This window comes from Protomyctophum parallelum (assembly GCF_964188405.1).
Source record: "Protomyctophum parallelum genome assembly, chromosome: 12".
NCBI classification, from domain to species: domain Eukaryota; kingdom Metazoa; phylum Chordata; class Actinopteri; order Myctophiformes; family Myctophidae; genus Protomyctophum; species Protomyctophum parallelum.
Window position 1 is genome coordinate 27,426,442 of NC_139712.1, and position 22,695 is coordinate 27,449,136.

The 22,695-nt window shown below is 45.6% G+C and overlaps 1 protein-coding gene across 1 annotated transcript in view; it reads right to left on the reverse strand.

Moving 5' to 3' along the window:
* Positions 1-22,695, reverse strand: part of ptprn2 (protein tyrosine phosphatase receptor type N2) — a gene marked incomplete at its 5' end in the record, with an annotated part of 201,475 nt that overhangs the window by 119,832 nt on the left and 58,948 nt on the right. Inside the window, 3 exons of the mRNA XM_083777727.1 lie at positions 6,644-6,723; positions 16,297-16,383; positions 21,954-22,150. Coding sequence (XP_083633853.1) covers positions 6,644-6,723; positions 16,297-16,383; positions 21,954-22,150 — 364 coding nt within the window. The remainder of the gene's footprint in view (positions 1-6,643; positions 6,724-16,296; positions 16,384-21,953; positions 22,151-22,695) is intronic.

The window sequence follows — 22,695 nt, forward strand, 5'->3', positions numbered from 1 at the left end:
CACTAGAAAGCCACTAGAAAGCCCAAGAAACATACCGCACTTTTTACTAAACGCATATCACCATCATTTAAAAAATACTTTAAACTAGTGATTGAAAGCACAAAGAGTTTATGAAAATGTTAACTAAAAGGTAATAAAATCAAGTGTAATGTCCTGGCCAAAACCTCATTAACTTGTATTGAGAGTAAATCTTTCCAAAGCCTCCACGAGGTGAAATAGTGACATCTGGTGGGCCATTGATTCTGATAATGACTTCCTATTTACTGTATAGCCTCAAATCCAGCCGCCTGGTCCGGACACTGACTGTAGATCAGTTTCTGGGCACCCTCTACCGATATTGCCCGGAGAAAACTCTCATAGAGAATATTTTTCCTCCAGGGAAGAAAAATCCCTTTCTGGCAAAAAAGTACCGTTTATACGGGTGGTGTGGGACTCAGAGTGCGTCCACTAAGGAAAGTAGGCTTTCTAATGACACAACCCGCCTTTGTTTTGGTGAGTAGCAAAAACGTTCTTTATATTTACGCTAAAGACAAGAGGCTGGTCTGCATTTCATTCATGCGAGCCCCGGAAGTCATCGGTAACATACAGTAGCTCTAGATGCAACGGCATTAGAGCTATGGACCAGAGCTAGGTGGAGGGTTGAACCGGGGTGTTGTTTGTGAAGAGAGGCAGGTAATTATCGCTGGCATTTTGTGTTTGCCAGAGTGAAGGTCAACTCCATCTGCATGGGAGATCTATGCTAATCGCCTCAGCTGGAGAAGACTAGCACTCTAAAACGGCAAGCTGCCGCCATTATGCAGAGCCACACAGTTGCCTTCAGCCCAAGATGTGTATGCAGGTGTGCATGTGCGCATGTGTGTGTGTTAGAAGCGCAGAGGGAGAGAGAGTGAGATGTGGGGGTGTGGGAGGTCGGTTAGGGAGGTATTACAGTACATATCAGAGAAAGTGGACACCCTTACAGGTCCGCCGTTAAACTTTCAGAGCTAAACTAATGCCTATAACGCTCAGGAATGTGACAGAGAAGGCGACTTCCCACACAGAGGGGGTGGACAGACAGACAGACAGACAGACAGACAGACAGACAGACAGACTAACTTGACAGAGAGAGAGCGAAACAAACAATAAGGAGAGGCCTGTGCAGACAGAGATATACACCTTGTCTCAGAACAGAGGTGATGTACTGTAGCCTGACTCATTTCTCTTTTCAGACGAAACAAAAATAAAGACCTGACAACAACCCAACAATAGCCATGGAGTGGGTAGAGCATGTTTATTACCCAGCATGCATCTGGGGGCTTATGTTTTGTTTTGCTTTCATGTTCATTTCTTCCATTTGTTTCTCAGTCCTTCTCTTCTCACTCTTGCTTTCCTCTCTTTTCTGGTGTCACGCACGCACGTGTGTGTGCGTGTGTGCGAGTGTGTGTGTGTGTGTGCATGTGTGTGTGTGCGTGTGTGTGTGTGTGTGTGTGCGCACACGCGTGTGTGCGGCGTGCACGTGTGCTGGAGTGCAAGATAAAGAGAAGTTATACAGGCAGAGAACCTGAGTGTGAGAGCGAGACACACAGAAATGGCGAGATGAGCAGACAGAAAGCAAGGCGAGAGAGACAAGAGACAGAAAGCAAACACACACAGAGAGAGGAAGAGCGTCCAGTCTCTTTCCCCCAGTGTGACAGCCGCGTGTCAGGGTCTCCGCTCTCTGGCTCCAGATGGCCAAGGCACTTGCTCCCAGGGTCCCCCTGGATCCCAGTGTTCATTGACCAGGGGCCGGGGGGTTCTCACGGCCTGGGGGCCCGCGGACACAGTGCTGGGGCCTGGCCCCCGGGGGCCTTTGAGGCCTCTGAGGGGCTCGCGGGGTTTGGGGGTCGTCCATCCGTGACAGCTGAGACAATAGGGGTGGCCCTTCGCCCAGCTCCCCACCCACCACCGCCAAGCTTCCTCTTGCACACATGCACACGTATCACACACACACACACACACACACACACACACACACACACACACACACACACACACACACACACACACACACACACACACACCGTGGTGTTTGACACATATCCACTCAACACGTGTAATGTGCTGTTTGATGCATAACCACTAAAATATCCCATCTTTGGCCATTCTATCTTTGACCACAGCTAAGACAGCACACTAGACACCACTTTCAATGTCATAAGGTTGAGTGATTACTGTAGTAGCGCGTGATCATGATACTGACACCAGGATACTGACACCATGATAGTGACCATGATACTGACACCATGATAGTGACCATGATACTGACACCATGATAGTGACCATGATGCCATGATACTGACATGATAGTGACCATGATACTGACATGATAGTGACCATGATACTGACATGATAGTGACCATGATACTGACATGATAGTGACCATGATACTGACATGATAGTGACCATGATGCCATGATACTGACATGATAGTGACCATGATACTGACATGATAGTGACCATGATACTGACATGATAGTGACCATGATACTGACATGATAGTGACCATGATACTGACACCATGATTACTGACACCATGATAGTGACCATGATACCATGATACTGACATGATAGTGACCATGATACTGACACCATGATCGTGACCATGCCCCCCTTCCCCAAAGAATAGGAACCATAGGATTCATGTGGGTATTATTATAGATATTTGTACCTACTGTGCATGCACTGTACCAACATATTTAATGTGTACAAACAAAAAAGGAAAAAATGGAAAGTGGGAAATCCATCACCAACTAAAACAAGTTGCTTTACAATATACGACAGTGATCAAAAGCAATTTTGACAGATCCAGTTTCCCCCAAGGAAAAGTGATTTACGTGATATAAACCACTCCCAGAGAGAGAGAGAGAGAGGGGGGGGGATAATGAGAGAGAGAGAGAGAGAGAGAGAGAGAGAGAGAGAGAGAGAAAGAGAGAGAGAGAGAGAGAAAGAGAGCAAAGAAAGAGAGCAAAGAAAGAGAGCAAAGAAAGGCAACTTCTTAACATCACATTTGAATGTGATTACAGCTTGGCTGCCACTTCATCAAATATTGAGAAAATCATTTTCTTGGCACTGTATGAAAACAGCTGCAAAAGAAAAAGAAAAAAAAAAACAGAAGACACAAACAGCACGCATGCACACACGCACGCGCACACACACAAGCACGGCAAAAAAATGCCGTGTAGTTTTGATAAAGCAGCGCTCTCTTTTGTTTTGCAGCCGAGCAGGGATTAAGCAGTGCAGGTCTTTGTCCTGTGGTTTTCCAGTTGAGCAGAACACAAGAGCCTTCTACCTCCACTAATACAGTCAGACCTCCCAGCAGGCCTTTCAGGACACAGCCCGCTAAGAACCTGCTGCTGCCCAAAAGATGCTTTTCATTGAGTTATCAAATCTCCTCTATACTGTCCCTGTGCCTTTCAACCGACTCCCTTTTGTCTATTCCTTTCAGTGGAGAGAGCTGAGCACATCAAACACAAGCTGATGGCCAGATAGATGGACAGTATGAAGCGGTTCTACTCTGCTGGATGGTGCCATGCTGCATAATACACAAATCCAATCCATTTAACTATGCGCCCAAATAAACCCGACTTGTACGGTGATTGAACACGAATTGTGGTAGTGAGAAAAAATATGTTATGGTTTTCATAAAGCCATAACATATTGCCATCAATGCCACCAATGCCATCCAAGTACACAAATTGTGCAAAAATAGTACTATAAGAATTGAAATGTGTGCAACGCCGTTAGCATAAGACTTGAATAGAAGTTACATTGCAATGTCAAAGTGATATTGGGTCATTAATAACTACCACAATAATCAGAAGGTCATGCACTCTTTGGCTGCTACCTTGTGAAAAATATGGCATAATGTTGATGATCTCTGTTGTATCAAACAGGATAATATTTCTCTCTGGTCAAAATTTAATTACATAATTAGCAAATCCTCTGTGCACAGAATGAGTGGAAGCTGTTTGGCATCAGGGGGTCATCAGGGGGTCATCAGGGGGTTCATCAGGGGGTCATCTGTTTCATGCACAGTCACACAAAAGCCAAGGGGTTGCCCAGGATTACCCAGGAGGCCATTGGGCACGGCTGTCAGTTTCCATTTTGGGATTCCATTCAGACCGTTAGTATCAAGGTCTATAGCAGACTCACAGGTATAGGCTATACCATCACATTAAATAAACCATTACATACTGTCCATATAAGTTTGAGAGTGTGTGTTCCATTGTCGTTCATGTCAACCGGCATAATTTAAGCCTTTTGGCGCTTCAACTCCCTGTGAACAACAGACACTCTTAAGTGGCGTCGACAAATTCTGTCTGCTTCTCCTGACACATTGTACAAATCACCATTCAGGAAGGCAAGGCAGGTATTCATAATTCATCAGCATGGGTCCGGCGGCTGACGATCATGTTGACCTAACATTTGATCTGACATTTCAGCCTGGCTCAATGCCGGTCATTAGCTCTCCCACTGTATACCGCCTCATCAAAGACAGCCACGTCAGAGAGAGGTAGAGGGGAGAGGAGATAAAGCAGATAAATAAACACCTAAAAAAAAGCATCAAAAATAGCTCGTCTTACAATCTCACAGGGTGTCACATAATTTTGGAAAATAATTGAAAATGTTGGAATTTTCTTTTTTTGAGGGGCGCTAGCCCCTCCTATATCCAGCTTTTAGTGCATGTTCACAAACTTTGTCCTACACAAACTTCAATTAAATTCACACAGATACAGGAAGTAAAGCGGACACACCTGTCGCTGAACCTTTTAACACGGAGTCCGCCAGAAACGAGGAACACAATGGTTTAAATTAGTACCCTAGCCCGCCGGTTTGTATTCTTTAATCCATGAATTCAAAGCTTTATGGGGTGTGTAATTCACCATTTGTCAGCCTTCTGATTGGTCCCTGACTGACTAACCAGCAGGATCGTTCTGCCTTGTTCCACCCTGGTTCTGCCTTGTTTATGTTGAATTTGCAAAAACATCATTTTAACTAAACGAACAATGTCCAGTCACCATGCTGCTCCTGTGATGTTTCTTTTTACTGACACCAAGTTTAAAAAAAATATTGAATGCACAGAATATCAATACGAAACAACTGAAAAACCTGTTATTTCAATGGTAGTGGATGGAGAGAAAGGATTTTTGTCCAACCACAAAATGGCAACCAATAGGTGCGAAGAGGGGCACAACCACGGGCGGGACTTGACAAAGGGTGAATTGAGAGAAAATAACATATTTTATTGTGTGAACTACTCATTTAACTCTGAGAGAGTGTCATCATATCATTAGCCGTGGTGTGACATGTCCCCGTCAGTAAACAAGATGGCTGCCAAAAACGACAACACTGCACGGCACGTAGAAGCCAGCTTCTCGGCCAATAATGACACCGGCGTGTTATTTCAATGGGGTGATATTGGTTGGCGATATTGACTGTTGGAAGGGGGGGGGGGGAGGGGGAGGGGAGAGGGGGGGTTAGTATCGCTGCGCTTAATTCTCAAAGTCATTTCCGACCAAAGCAAGGACATCAGCACACATCACACGCTGCACGTGCGATCCGCGTGCGCCTATAGCCTGCCCGCCCGCGGCATGGGGCTGATGGGAGCGCAGACAATGCAGACGGGGGAGCGGACACTGCACTGCATACTGACAACCTCCCTCTCTGCGTGTGACAGCGCTCTATCAGTCCACATATCAGACGGACGACATGCACGTATATGCACGCACGTACGCAGCACGCATGCAACACACGCCGCACACGCAGACCTGTCCCCGCCTGTCAGATCATTGGACATACAAGATCAAACAGATCCTCTCTGGGAGTGTGTGTGTGTGTGTGTGTGTGTGTGTGTGTGTGTGTGTGTGTGTGCGTGCGTGCGTGCGTGTGCTAGTGGGTTGTGTGCTTGTTCTGTATGTCTCCAATGGACACACGTGCAAACGTACGTACAGTATCGAGACAGGAGAGGCGCACAGTCGCACACACACACACACACACACACACACACACTGCCATGCTCATCATCTCCAGTAATTGATGGTCATCTGTCACAGCGCTGCGCAGATAATCTTCTTTGGGAACCGCAGGCTTCGCCTGAACAAGACAAACGCATGCACTATCCACTGTATCTACAGGGAGTAATCTGTGTTCTCAATTACTTGAAAATGGCGAGAGTGACAGCGTGGCAGTGGCGGTGGCGGCGAAAATGACATGAATCACAATGAAGCATGTCCATAACTTAGCTTTGGACCTGACGCTGTGTGGTATATTATTGGCATTATCCTTCATAGCAGTGTTGATTTTGACAGCAAATTTTGATTTCGTTTTAGTCATAGTCTTTTGAATAAAATATTCCATATAGTTTTAGTCATATTCGGGTCTTGAACCCGCAGCACGTTGTCAGGCTGGCTCAGCAGCCTAGGTGCCCAGACGGTTGAGCTAACCGTCCAGGCCAACACAGATGCTTTTAACAGTGTACAAGCAAATGAAGCAAGGTTGCCAGTTCAAACGTGGGCTCCCCCAGAGTTAGTGTCGAAGTGTCCATGTTCAGTTTGTGTGTGTGTGCGTGCGTGCGTGCGTGCGTTTGTTTGTGTCAAAATCAAAGAAAAAGAGCCTCAAAACATACCCGCCACTTGGATCATATCAGCCGTGGTCACGTTGCTTGGGTTGGGACCCACTCTGAATGTCAAAGCCGGACCCAAGACACTGTGAAGAGAGAGAAAAATAAAAGTTTAACAAGACAGTAAAAATGACAAAATGGGTTCACTCTCAGGTGAAGGAATTTTACAGTGAACTGTACTTTCTGCTTACATTAAGCCACCCAAACACACAGATGCACATTGCATGCACACATGTGCGCGCACACACACACACAAGGAAACGGAATGAGGTCCGCACACTGTTCTATTGGAATTAAGAGCGCGCGCGCGTGCACACACACACACACACACACACACACACACACACACACACACACACACACACACACACACACACACACACACACACACACACACACACACACACACACACACACACACACACACCTCGTGTGTGTGTCCGGGAGTAGGCGTCGACACATTCATCTCACGGGGCAGAATAATAACTCCACGCAGTGCTGGCGAAACTAAGTAACGAACTAACTAACGAAGTGGCCAGGCACCAAATAAAAAAGGGAGAAATCAATTGAAAAAATTATGTTATTTATTTATTTCTTTTAACAAGCTCGACACCAAGAGGTATTAAATGTTAATTGAAAACACCCGGGACGAGAATAAAATCAATGACATGCACACAGTAAAATCCTCAGGGTTGATTCTTCCATTTGTGACTCCTCCAAGAGTCAGTGGTGAAAAATATATACTAAAATTTAAGTAAAAGTACAATATTTGCCTCTGAGATGTAGTGGAGTAGAAGTGAAAATACAGAATAAAAATAATTGACTGTACTTAAGTACAGTACTTGAGTAAACGTACGTACACACCACTGTGTACAAATGGAGCGGGTGGGTGGAGGGCTGTCTCTCTCTCTTCCCACACAGGGCTGTGGATAACGGATGATTGCGCGCGCGGGAAGGTGAGTTGAGACGTCTGCCTTGTTACCCTCCCTCTCCCACCAGCCCTCCATCACCGGGCCATTATGTGCTCATTTCTCATAGCGCCCCACGCTTAAGGGAAGTGTACTTAGCGGCGCGCTCCCCCGGCCCGAGTGTATATGAAGCTCGGACAGGGAGGGGGCGGGGGAGAATTCATCAGGGCTGGCAGCGTGGTGTGACCCAGCTCCCGGGTCACCATCAGTCACACACACACACACACACACACACACACACACACACACACACACACACACACAGACAGACACACCATCCAGGCCAGGTGCAAAGTTAGTGTTGTTTCTAAAACGAGGCAAAATGTCCCTCTATCCCAGCAGTAATCAGCCAGTGGAGTAGTGTCATAGTGTTTACTTTAGAAACGCATCGTCCTTTTTTGCCGTTTTCACCATTTGTTTTTGGTTGCCCAAAACCGTCTACCAAACAAACAGTGAAAACACCAAGCCATTACCGGAGGGCAGTGTGATTTTACAGGTAGCATACAGCAAACACCACCACTCCGGTGGCTGATAAATGCTGGGCTAGAGGGAAATGATGGGTCAAAACATGAACTTATTGTTTTGTGGCACTCACTCACTCACTCACGCACGCACGCACGCACGTACGAACGCACCTCCAAAAAGACTGTGCAGCACCTCCAGCACCTCTCACCTGGGTGCTCTGTTTGCTCTTGCAAATGTCAATGTTTCCACAATCTATCCTCCTGAGTCACCCATTCTCTCCTTGCCAGAGATGTTGACGCATCTCAAATTTGAGGGGCGCTAGCCCCGTCCCATGCCCATATTTGTGGGTCTGTGTGAACACAAACATCCCATAGCAATGATTTGATTGGCTGAGCAAAGTACATGAATGTACATATGAAAAGTGAATGCATGGAAAGTTATGTATGATGATGTATAATGATAAGAGCGCCCCTCACTTCACACGAGTGTGATTTTTCCTTTTTAAAAACCAGACAAACACAGTATAAATAATGTTTCCATCCACCGGCGCGGGGGAGGGAGGGGTGCATGGAGTTAAGGCAGATAAGGTATCGGCTGAACTTCACACATCATCCCCTGTGTTATCAGATGTGTAAACCTGGACTTCATATTAGCTTTCCCTGGTGGGGAAAAGTGTGTGCATGTGCGTGCGTGTGTGTGACTGCGTGGGTGCGTGCGTGTATTTGTATTACTATACTTGCAAAGACCAAAAGTATAGCAGCATTTGAGAAAATATGACATTGTTTTTTAGAGATACGTTTACAATTAGAAAAAGATTAAGGTTGTGGTTAGGATTAGGATTACACATTTAGAGGTCAGGGTTAGGGTTAGGGTTAGGATTAGAGTTATACCGTGCACCGAAAAATTGCAGATTGTAGATCTGCTATTTCTTGGTTTACGGATAAAATGCCCCAACATGTACAAAAATAATAATAAGCCTGTGCGTGTGCGTGCGTGCATGCGTGTGTGTGTGTGTGTGTGTGTGTGTGTGTGTGTGTGTGTGTGTGTGTGTGTCTGTGTGCGTGTGAGTGCGTGTGTGCGTGTGCATGTGTGTGTGGGCAGGGTGCGTCAGAGTGAGATAGCAGGGATTGGTATAGGGGGGGGGGCATAATGTGCGTGTGTGTGGGGGGGGGGGGACTTGTGAGTGTGTAGCCCACTCCCCCTAGTGCCTCTGACCAGTAAGACACTTAGCCCACTCCCCCTAGTGCCTCTGACCAGTAAGACACTTAGCCCACTCCCCCTAGTGCCTCTGACCAGTAAGACACTTAGCCCACTCCCCCTAGTGCCTCTGACCAGTAAGACACTTAGCCCACTCCCCCTAGTGCCTCTGACCAGTAAGACACTTAGCCCACTCCCCCTAGTGCCTCTGACCAGTAAGACACTTAGCCCACTCCCCCTAGTGCCTCTGACCAGTAAGACACTTAGCCCACTCCCCCTAGTGCCTCTGACCAGTAAGACACTTAGCCCACTCCCCCTAGTGCCTCTGACCAGTAAGACACTTAGCCCACTCCCCCTAGTGCCTCTGACCAGTAAGACACTTAGCCCACTCCCCCTAGTGCCTCTGACCAGTAAGACACTTAGCCCACTCCCCCTAGTGCCTCTGACCAGTAAGACACTTAGCCCACTCCCCCTAGTGCCTCTGACCAGTAAGACACTTAGCCCACTCCCCCTAGTGCCTCTGACCAGTAAGACACTTAGCCCACTCCCCCTAGTGCCTCTGACCAGTAAGACACTTAGCCCACTCCCCCTAGTGCCTCTGACCAGTAAGACACTTAGCCCACTCCCCCTAGTGCCTCTGACCAGTAAGACACTTAGCCCACTCCCCCTAGTGCCTCTGACCAGTAAGACACTTAGCCCACTCCCCCTAGTGCCTCTGACCAGTAAGACACTTAGCCCACTCCCCCTAGTGCCTCTGACCAGTAAGACACTTAGCCCACTCCCCCTAGTGCCTCTGACCAGTAAGACACTTAGCCCACTCCCCCTAGTGCCTCTGACCAGTAAGACACTTAGCCCACTCCCCCTAGTGCCTCTGACCAGTAAGACACTTAGCCCACTCCCCCTAGTGCCTCTGACCAGTAAGACACTTACGTCATCTGTAAAAGTACCGAATATTGTTGCTGTCGGGTGGAAACCATGTATGCCATAAGACCGTTGCGACAGACTGGCCGACTCAGACATAACCATAAGGAGTTCCCAATTCAGCTACTCCCTAAGACCGTTGCGACAGACTGGCCGACTCAGACATAACCATAAGGAGTTCCCAATTCAGCTACTCCCTAATTTGGAGTGTGTTGTTTATCAACAAATCAGTCAGCTCCATATATGGGCATAAAAGGGATTACTTACAAGGACTGTGTGATGTCTGGTCTAGAGGGGGGGTGCCGGCCAAAACAGCCGGTGGATTCTATACTGTATGTTTTGCCGATCTGAGCGTCCGCTAAGATCGGAACCCTCTAGTCTAGAGGGACCAGAGGGAGTATGGTGCCTAGAGGGACTGGAGGGAGTAATTGAGTCATTCAGATGTCCACTTGTCCAGAACCAACGATCCAACGAATATGCCCATATCGGTAAACTAGTTTGTTTTAAAATTATGACATTACAAATAGGGATGCAACTATACAGATGTTTTCGATATATTCATTTGTATATTTCCCGATATTTTGCCGATATCTGATATTTTACATAGCAAAAACTTTAAATACAAAACTTGCACTAGCATTATTTTTGAGGGGCGCAAGCCCTCCTACAATTATGTCATAGTGTCTGAGCAAATTCATCATGATGATGTACGATGATAAGAGCGCCCCTCACTTCACACGGGTGTGATGTTTTTATTGTATGTAGGATAGGCTTCAAATAGGCTTCAAATAATAGAGCAGTCATACTATTAATATTGTTTGTTGTGTAATGTTACACAAGGCTGAAATACACCTGTAGCATATCTCTAAAATGCAAATAATGTACAAATGCCATTTAAATTCAAAGAAGGGTGTCAAGTGTTTAACCTGTAAACCTTATAGAAATGGTAACCTGTCACACTATGGTTAATTGGTTTATTATTATTATTTACAAAAGGTACCTTTTTTACCCCTAAAGTCAATGATGTTTTTTTATGTATATTATAATCTGCAGTATTAGCAGCCTCAATGTTCAGGATGTAAAATATATTAAAAAAAATTAAGGAAAAGTGGAACTTAGAAGTCCCTCTCTACAGGGACGAATAGATAGCCTGCCCTACACAGACAGTGACACAGCTGACAGTCACAGCTAATTAATGGTCTTGATTGCCTATGGTGAAATGCACAGGCTCGTGTCTTTTACATAGCTGCTGCCACGTGCATGCTGGCATTATGCACATGATGTCCAAGCAATTTGGAGCAATGACACAGTACTGTGGATTATAGTTTTGCTGGTCGATTTGAGACATTCGAGGAGTAAAGAGCTACTCTCTCTCCTCTCTGTGTGTGTGTGTGTGTGTGTGTGTGGGGGGGGGGGGGGGGGGGGGTGTTATATCACTCTGTCTGCGCTACCGACTGAGTGAAGAACCCGAGAGAGTGATATACTTCTCCAGTAAGCGGTGCAGAACCGAGAGAGTGAACATACTTTTCCAGTAAGCGGTGCAGAACCGAGAGTAATATACTTCTCCAGTACACCGAGAGTGATATGTGCAGGATGGACTGTAAACATTAAATACTTTTCCCCCTCCTGTATCGGAACGTGTATCGGTGACATTATATCCGATCTCCGATGCATTAATGAAGTCGTATCGGAGGCCGATTCAGATATATCGGATCGGTTGCATCTCTAATTAAAAAACATACATTAACCACTTAAGCCCAATTTTATACAGAAAGTTGAGTAGTAAAACTATGAATACTAGACGTTAACTGAAGTATTTCAACATTGTGTTGTTACCGCTACTTTTACCAAAGAAGTCTTTAGCCAGTGCTCCAATGTACCGTGCGTAAAAAAAAAAACAGCAGCATAAAAACACGAAACATTCTGGCCTTTAAAGCTTCAGTCTAGCTCTTTCCACCTCGACAGATGTGTTCCATCTGAGGTGACACGACACCCCGCTGACACCCTTTCTTCCTCCACATCACGCTCCTCTCTCATCGGGAGGCTGATGATGAGCACGAGGTGTCCTGACCCAGCAGCACAGACAGCGGCAGAGGTGGCTTTCAGACGCTCACCCATGCCAGACAGGCACACAATGAAGTGCGCGTGGGTGTTCGTCATCTCTGCTTCTCTCCCACACACCAAACTACTACTAAAAGGATTGAGATTGAGGAGAAAATATCCCTGACAAAAGGACGGAATGCATGTGGGCGGTTATGGCAGTGGGTGTGATGGTGGAGCACGGACAGAACTTCCATGAACTCGTGTTTTTGAGGCAACGCAGCAGGAGCCTGCAGGGAAATGAGAGCTTCAGTTCACATGGGTGCTCAAAGTGGGTGCCGTGACATACGCAGCAGTGGCGGATCTACTAAGGGCAAGAGCAGGCAGCCGCCTCCCATGGCTACGTTTCTATATGCAGCCTATAGCCGCTACTCAAGGAGGACAGACAGTTATTCTCTGTGTGTCCTGTGTTGCAGCGTGTCCGGAGGGGTTTGAGTCTTTTCACACTCTGGTGGGAAATGCCCCCCCATCACAGTGACGATGTATATACCACAAACACACACACGTCCCGACGTCACCTCATTCTTCATTTGATTGTTGAGAAAGCAGAGCAGAGACACAGCAATATGGAATGCAAGGCCCTACTGGCCTACCGGCGCCAATTTTGATTGTGATGGACTACATATTAGATCTGCATCAAGTGTATAAGTTGGTGTTTCAGTGTTTAGTGCACAGTGCTAGAGCTCTTTCAGTTCGCCAAAATGGGATTTATTAAGCCTAGTAGGCTACTTGTTGTGTGAAATACAACAAGTTGCTCATAACATTGTTGGCTTAATACTTTTGATGCACTGTTGTTCTGCTATATATACTGTATATGCCTATCCGTTGGCCAGGTATAGTGACTTATAACATTCAAAATGGCGCCTGTGAAGCCTGTACCACTATAGGCAGGGCAACTGGGTTGAACTGAGTTTGACGCGTGCAGTGATTAATTCAATGTCCAGAGAGTTGTGTTACTTTCGGATATGTCAATCCATTTATTTGATATCCACTTTCTTTCAGCAGTAGTATTCAAACGTAAATAAACTGTGTAAACTTTTAAAGAAACAAACAACTGAACCTATCGACAATGCACGGTCGAAAACTGTGTCGTTCCCCTGTCGCACCTGAGTGCCATCACAGTGACAGGTAATGAGGGTTTCCATGACAACCACCCACCATTCTGACTGACTGATAGCCACGACGTCATCGTAAAGAAGGACACGTTAACTTCATCATTAATTAGTTCAAATAAACAAAACAAAATAAACAAAGAGCATTTTGGCTCCAACAGCGCCGGTAACTTCAGTCTATCAATCTGCGTCGACAACCCCCGCCCCCGCAGGCACCCGGCCGGCTGCGGGTGTTGACCTCGTATTGACTATGCCTTACTCATAAAGAACTCCTGGCTCCGCGCCTGCACACGAGTCACACAGGAGTGCCTTAGAAGACTTTCTTCTATTGGAATTGATATTGGAACATCACTTCAGTTCAACCACTTAGACCATCTTAATAAAACTGACCTGAGTTGCACTGTACATGACTTATTTTTCCATCGACACCAACTGTCTTCATCAGAAATAACAGACAGATCTACAACCTCACAATTAACGCATTGTAGATTGGCCATTTTTGGCGCACGTTCCCCCCAGAATAGGGATAACATGGGGTTGGAGAGGTTACAGTAAGTACATTATGAAGTTATTTTAAAGTCTGTCCTAATGGAAACTGATATTCTCTCAAGTTTTGAGACATAACTGTATCTTAGGGGGAATGATTTGCATATTTATACGTATCGTAACATGACATAAGATTCTGAAAATGACCAGTGTAATTTAGGGTTATTTACAAATTACAGGGGTGCCCGAGTCGAAAACATTTTGAGAACCACTGCACGAGTGGCATCATCAAAGCACTCGCATGTTATTATGCGAGGGATATTCATCAGTGTCTAGAAACATGCCATTCGTGTGGTTTGATGAAAATTGACAGGTGTGTGTGTGTGTGTGTGTGTGTGTGTGTGTGAGTATGTGTGATGCTAAAAATTTATTCGATCAACGTTGATTGCCACGCATTCCTGGTGCTCTCGCTCATCCTAAATTCACAGCTTGAAAATTATCGGCGCTGCTGGGCAGGAACCTTACTTCTTTCTTTCTTCTGTATGTTTTTTTTATTTTCATAAATTATAAATTACACTTTGTCACATCACATTGCCACGCATAAAGTAGTGAAAATAGCCAATCTATGATATACTATAATGTATATAATAAATAACCCTACCCTTTCTTCACAGAATCAAATGATTTATGGCCATGATTCACCAGGATCCTGGATGGCTTGAGGCTAGGCTTAAGATAATTCATATAAATATTATTTTTTTAAATCTCGATGGGAAAAACGAACGGGGTCTGACTCTGGATCGATGGAACCAGAAAAAGCTATGCCCGGGGGCGAAGTGCCTAAACGGGATTCATTCATGTTATATCGTCTCAACGGCGTACGCCTGCATGCAGCCAGCAACCTATAACCATCATTTCAGACACAAAGCTGTCTAGCAGACTGCGGTACATATGGGCTCTTGGCCTTCATATGGTATGCTGTGAGCGTTTTCTTTCCCCAACAACCCCGACTTCACCTCTCTCATGCGTCATGAAAGCCTTGTCAGATCTTAATGCAACACGTCTCCACTGCCTGCTACACTGGTCTTTGAGACTTTGACGTCTCCCCACCCTCCCCCCACGCCGAAAAGAAATGTACAACACAAGCCACCGAGTGGTGCATCGCAGTCAGGTTCAAGGGCAGTTCACACATGCTCATTAATATTAGCCGCTTCATGCCGTGCTATATCAACTGTAATATCTCTTGTTTTACTCTCTCTCTCTCTCTCTCTCTCTCTCCCCCCCTCGGTAACTAGCCAGCCTCTTTAAGACCGCTGACGAGGTGCGCGGCCGAGTGGCCAACAGTGTCGGCGACAAGGCAGTGTTTTGAATACAATGGAGACATCAGTGTGTGTCTGGAAGTTAATTAGGCCTGCATTCTCTCTCTGGAATAGAAGTCAAACGCACCGAACAGGTCAGAATAACAACAAACGCCTACGATCTCCAGGAGGCACGGCGCTGCAGTTTCACACACACCAAGCAGCTTTTACAGTGTCTGGACAAACCTCCGTGCAATTGCAGTCCCACAATGAATTTTTTTTTAGTGTTCAGACTTTTCACTGTAGTAATGTCATAGTATGGTCTAATTTATCACAATACATTAATTGAGATAATATAAAATTAAATATATAAAAAAACATCCTTTATAATTATGTTACTTCCTATTCGAAGGTGGCTGTCCCAACCCTATAACCCCTAAATATCAATTCATGAAAAAAGTACTTAAATTATTTTTCCTAAATATATTTCCTAAATATATTTTTGTAATACCCCCATTTGATTTATTTTATAATGAAATAATGAAATAGATTTTGGAGATTTATTTTTAATTAAAAAACTGCTGTCCCATGTTTTCACGTCACTACCGAAACAGAAATAGTTTAGGTCCATGGGTTGAGCCTGGTTTAAGCCACACCCCCACACTCTTCACCAAGAAGTGACATAGACTTCATGTTCATCATTGCCAAATGATGAGTAGCTAGTTTACTTTAGTCTGAAATTAATGTCTTCCAAAGTGTGTGGTTTTAAGGAGTGTCACTACCGAAACACATAATTTCTCATAAGTTATAAACTATTTTGTTTTTTTTGCTAAATGTGATGTTTCTATCCATGTACAGTTCAGTTCAAAGCTGTTTTTCTTAGACATGGTTTGCCTAGCATTGTAGCTAGCTAAAAACTAGATAAAAATTGTCACTACCGAAACAATTCGTCACTAATTACAATTAGTGACATGATTGTTTCGGTAGTGACAAAATTGGATGTTTATGCTGAAGACAATGCTGTGGTCACTACCGAAACAGTGCAGTCACTACCGAAACACTGGTTGTTTTGTCTAAAATAAAAAGATAGTGAGTTATTTCCATATACGTACGAGAGCTGGGTGAGGTCTGTGGCGTGGAGGTGGAGTCTCTGCGCCACCCGCTCCATCAGCTCCATGCCCTGGTCGTTGGGGAGGTTGCTGTGGGGGAGGGGGAGGGGTGTAGGGAGGGACAAACACACACAGGAAGCACAGGTGTCATTTAGGGGAGCTCCACTGCCATGCCGCCGGATATACGCGGCAATTCAGCCGTTACCCCAAAAAAACCGGGAAAAGCACTGTGTCATTTTAGATTACAATTAAATTCTTCGAAAATATTTTTAAAGCGAATATTTTAAACTCAAATCTTTGCTTCTGGGGCGTCCCTGGGACAAAAATATTTTGAGATGGGGGTCCGTGGCCAAATACATCACATTTTTGGGTCCTTGACACGAGTGCTAAATCGCCTTCGCGATGGTGCAAAGACGTGCTGTGATTGGCCAGTAGCCACTTTGAGTGGCAGTCGGAGCAAACCTAAATCTAAGGGGCAAACGATCTCCCCAGAACAGTATTTACTATTCTGTCCATATGGGGTCGTAACTCAAACGGAGCTGAGTCGGCTAAGCGAACTTCACCACGTTCGCTTGAGACGGCACCCCTCACGGTATATATGTGGAGGGGGGGGTGGCCATTTACTCAAACGCGAAGGCGATTCAGCACTCGCTGTTACGTCTCGCTCCCCATCGACCAATCAACCCCATCGACCAATCTATGTGCCGTGAGTGCTCTGTGCCCGTCAGCGTCACCGTCGGCATCAGGTCTTAATGGGTTAAAAAAAAGAAGAAAAAAAAACATTTTCAGACATTGTGTTCAGACACACAAATAGGTCACTTGAAACACCTCCACAAAAACAAATCCACGGCTGGCTGAATTACAGAAGCGCGGACATGCACTCACTGCACGCACACACAGGTTTTCTATTACTATACTTGTGAGGACATCAACGCTTTAGGATAGCAGTGAAAGGAGCCTTGTGAGCTTGTGGATCAGCTATTTTCTGGTGCCTGCAACTAGGTATGAATCCGGTACAACTCCAAACCAAACCGCTAAAGTTTAGCGGTTTGGTTTGGAGTTGTACCGGATTAGGGTTAGTGTTACACATCAAATGTGTATGGTTTAGCGGCTAAACCATACAAATTTGATGTGTAACACTAACCCCAACCCCTGAAACCTACAGTATAACTATATCTAAATGTCTAATGCTTTTCAACCAGTGGTTCAGGGACCACCAGTGGTCCTTGAGGAGGTTCCAGGTGGTCCCCAGCTAAATGGAGAGTTGGTAACCAAATGGGCCCTTATCTTGAGAGTGTAAAATGAAACCAAATGGACCCTTATTAGATCATGCGAGAGTGTAAGATTTTACGCTGTCAAGAGTTACATTATTGTTATAGTTATCTGCATTACTAAATTTACAAGTCTACACAATTAGCGAATGTAAAATAATTGTTATTTTGATCAGCGTTTTCCTGTTTTCTCTCATGGTACCACATCAATACAGCATGGAATTGTAGACAAAATGCAATGATAATGAAATAATGAAATGTCTAATAGTAACACATTTTCCCAATTGTAAGCCTATAACTCACAATGTCCATTTCTGTAGTCACACACACACACACACACACACACACATACACATACACACACACCATAGGCGGCAGGTGCGTAAGGCTAGGGAAGGCTTAGCCTTCCCAAAGATTATGCTGGGTATTTTTTTTTAAATATATATAATATATGTGCGCAGCATTATAGAAGGCTATTGTGTGTGTGTGTGTGTGTGTGTGTGTGTGTGTGTGTGTGTGTTGTCGCTGCCCCCTGGTGATCGCTGATCGGATAGGCTATACACTATACAGCAACTGCCTAATCAGCATATGATTGACTACTATTGGTATTTCTGTAAACCTCATCCTTCCAGTCGCTTTGTAGCAAAGAGTAGCGCGCGCTGGTTTGTTTTGGGAAACAGCAAAACGCAAAATGTATTTTTCAAGGCAAAGATAAAGTAGCCTAATTCAGAAGAAGAAGCTGTGAGTCGGCTGTCAGCACTCAGCAGCACCACCAGTGCCGCACGGTTCACGGTTCACAGTCCACACCACTGCAGCAACACTGACACGTTCAGCGGAGTGACTGCTGTCTCTGTGCCGTCTGTGAAGAGCCATGAGCCGCGACTCCTGGAGGGGCAGCAACACCGCCGGGTAATCTACACTGACTGACTCGAGACTTGAGAAAAATACGTCCAAAAGTCGTTGTCTGTGTATAGGCTAATTCATTGGTAAAAGTATGCTAAATAACTCATTTTTAGACCATCTGGGAAATAAATAAATAAATAAATCTGCGGCGGCGGCCTCGCTACGCTCGGCCGCGAGAGCCCCCCCAACGCAATTCTATAGCAGCCTACCCAAAGGTAAAACGCACCCACCGCCTATGACACACACACACACACACACACACGCCGCCAAGGGAATGGGGATCAGCTGCCTGTTCAGGCTTGGTAAATCACCTGCTTTTTTCCAGCAATGAAACAAACAATAAGGTGCAAATGGAGAACCTGCATGGGGTGTAATGGCTGCATCATATGGACGACGTGTCTCTCCTTTCTCTCTCATCTCTCTTTTTCTTTGTCCACAACCACTTTTTCTCACATACAAACCCGCCGCGAATCCACGCATGCACGCACACACACACACACACACATAACGCACATACTGTACGCACACACCTGCGCCGTTCACACTGATGCGCAAGCATGCACGCACGCTCGCGCATGCACACTCCTCCTAACACGGTGAGATGAAAATAATAAGGTGCAAATGGAACGGAGGTGAAGTGTAATGGCGCTCTGATAAAGCCATGCCTCATCTCTCGGCTCAGTCCGTGGCTGCTGTCGCACACTCCAAGAGTAAATCGCCAAGGAAATAGACCAAACAAAGGCAATCTGCAGGCCAACACGCGGGACAGAAGAAATGAGATGGCCGCACGCGCACACACACACACACACACACACACACACACACACACACACACATACACGCATGCGCACTCACTCACACACACACACACACACACACACGCGCGCGCGCGCACTCACACACACACACACACACACACACACACACACACACACACACACACACACACACACACACACACACACACACACACACACACACACACACACACACACACACACACACAGCAGCACTGGCTGCAGTTCATCTTTAAATGCATTAATTTCAATTATCCACAGTATTTGCTCACATGTTTACTTTAATATACCCACATCAGTTGCTCCTTGTGTCCATATTCGTTCAATAACATCTTTTCATTAGTTTAAAACTGTGCTGTCCTCTCATCTTGAGACTACCTGTTCATGTTTTCACTAATCATCACTGTAACAGATCCATGATGCAATGATCCATGTGTTATGTCTACGTTATGTCAAAAAAAAAAAATGTATTGTATTGTATTGTTTTGAGATATCGTCTATGGCGATCCCATTTCACAAACCACATTACTACAGCTTTTTACCCAATGCTTAAAATTTTGTGTGTTCGTGCGTGTGTGTGTGCGTGTGTGTGTGTGTGTGCGCGCACACGCGCTTGTGTGCATGCGTGGTTGATTTTGCTCCACTTTTGAAGGGGAGACTGGAGAGAGGGTATCTGTTTTTTTCCCCTTTCCTTTTTTTCTATTTCTTTTTGGAGAGCTTTTGAAACGTAATGATTCGCCAAAGCGATTCCAGACACGTTCACCTTCCTCGAACGCAATTCTAGCAACTGGAGAGCTCCAGGAGTGACTTGGTTGTTGATGCTAGCACTTTTCCCCTTGGCTTTCTTTTCTCGCTATACCTCCCCTCTCTCCTACTCTCTCTCTCATCCGTACCCTCCACTCCTCCTGTCTGTACTACTCCCCCCCCCCCCCCCCCGCCTCCCCTGCAGCCTCCTTCCTATTCCCCAAACCCCTGCTACCCCCCCCCCCCCCCCCACCACCACAATGTCAGGAGCTGTCAGATAAGCTGGTTAGTGTAGCCTCACTGCAGGGGTGTGAAGGAGTCGGGGATAACAAGCGTGCAATCATGAGGTTCTGCGGCAAAAACGCAGACGCGAACCCACCACAGGCCCCGCCGCAGGTCTCACTTAGCCGGGGAGGGACTGAACGGACGACTCGGGAGGAAGACGAGCCAAAGGATGAAACTATAGGGACTGAGAAGGTGACCTCTTCTCTTCCCTTCTCCCTTGACACACACACACACACACACACACACACACACACACACACACACTCTCCTGTCTCAATGTTGTGTGTCTTAATCTCCCCCCGCCACTTCAAATGTTTGTGCGATGGCGCACGCGCGTGTGGCCGTAAGGTGTCAAAGACAGGGGCTCCATCGGGCCTGTGTCAGAGCGAACAGCGGTTGAACAGGTGAAGGACAACCCACTGACACCGGGGCTTGATAACGCCATAAAGGGATTTAAGACGGGGCCACAGGCGAAAACACAGTCGATATATAGGAACTTATCTTCTCCGCTGAGCCCCGTGAAGAGAGTGGTGAGAGAGAGAGAAGCCGAGAAAGAGAGAGAGAAAAAGACACACACGCGCACGCACACACACACACACACACACACACGCACACACACACACACACACACACACACACACACACACACACACACACACACACAGAGAGACAGAGAGAGACAGAGAGAAAGGGGAGGAGAGACTGCCCTTCATGACACACTATCATCATTATAGCTGTAATACCCACACACTGAGGGAGTTATCATGGCAGCTATATTGTAATCAGACGTGATGCGTGTTGAGGATTTCACACTGCCGTATTCTCTTCCATAAAAAGACATGTGTGGGCGGTTCAGACAGGCAGAAATTGGGTTTCTAAAACGCAGTTTAAATTACCAAACAGACATAGGATTTGTACTGCAGTATTTAAAATGAGTCAGCCTCGATGCACATACAAATACAAATCAGTTGACGATGACTATGTTAAAAAAAAAAGAATTGTCCAGTCTCATATTTATGACATCTATTATTTTGTATAATAAATAATAATGCAGGTACTTCTGTGGCCTACTGGCAGCAGGTTGGAGTCTATTCATTCCAATGGAAGAGTTAACGTAAACACAGCTTCTGAACCATTCTTTAGCCCTGTGGTCACTGAACTAAATATTGGATCCGATTGTTACCAAGCCACACAATATTCCCACTATTTTGATACTAAAATGGCTGTTTTCAATCGACTTTATTATCTGTTCCAGTGACACACTCTCGTGGGATCTAGCACCATTATAGGACGTTCGTGAGATTTACCGTCCCGAGGCCGCCGCCCACTTACGAGACCATTTGTAACATTTACCATGTCGCCTCTAGTCCCACTGAGCATTTTTCGGGCTATTAGAAGTCTAAAATACGTCGAAATGGTTGTCTAAAACCGGGTTATAACTGGTCTAAAAGTGAAAGTTTTTTTAATGGGCTAGGCTTAGATTAAACAGCTGACACTTAAAATAATCAACGTTTAAGCTAAGCCTAGACCGCAATTCACTTTTAGACCAGTTATAACCCGGTTTTAGACGTACGTCAAATAGCCAACAATTTCTCAGCGGGGTGGCTACAATCGGGACGGACTGTCTTCCTAAATGAACGTTATCTTTGACGCCACTCACTCGGAGTTGGTGATGATGTAGCCAAAGTGTCGGTCCTTCCCGCGGCTGGAGAACTCCTTCACTCCGATGTGCACCAGCTTGACCTTCATGTTCTTCTTCTCTGGCGGCTCCTCCAGCCTGCTGCCGTCGGCCTCCGCTGGCGCCATCTGCTGGATCAGCTTCTGCACCTGGGACTCCACCGCCACCTCATCTGGTGCCTCCACCACCAGCAGTGCAACGTGTTAATCTTGTTGACTAAAAACTATGGCGAATCTTTTTTTCATCGACTGCCTTTTTTCACAGATGAAAACTAAATAAAAACTAAATAAAAAGTAAGCCATGGTGACTAAAAAGACGAAATATCCATTTTGTATATGACAATTTTGCCAACAAATACAAACTAGACTAAAATGTTAGGGAGGGACTATAGTGGAGAAGAGATGCAGGAAGAACTAAAAGACAAGTAATTTGTGATGGATGTTGTGCTCTGAAAATAGCAGATCTACAGGCTCACAATGTGCCACGATGCAATGCGTTGTGAGCTTGTAGATCGGCTAATTTTAGCATGCAACAAAGTGTAAAATCTGCCTGACAAAAAGTCAAAAAGTCGACTGAATCAGCTATAGATTTAGTCGACCAATATCTTACGGCACAAATAACCCTAGATGACTAAAACATGACCGAAACTAAACAAGATTTTATTCAAAACGACTATGACCCAAAAAAAACGAATCAAAATCCGCTGTCAAAATCAACACTGATC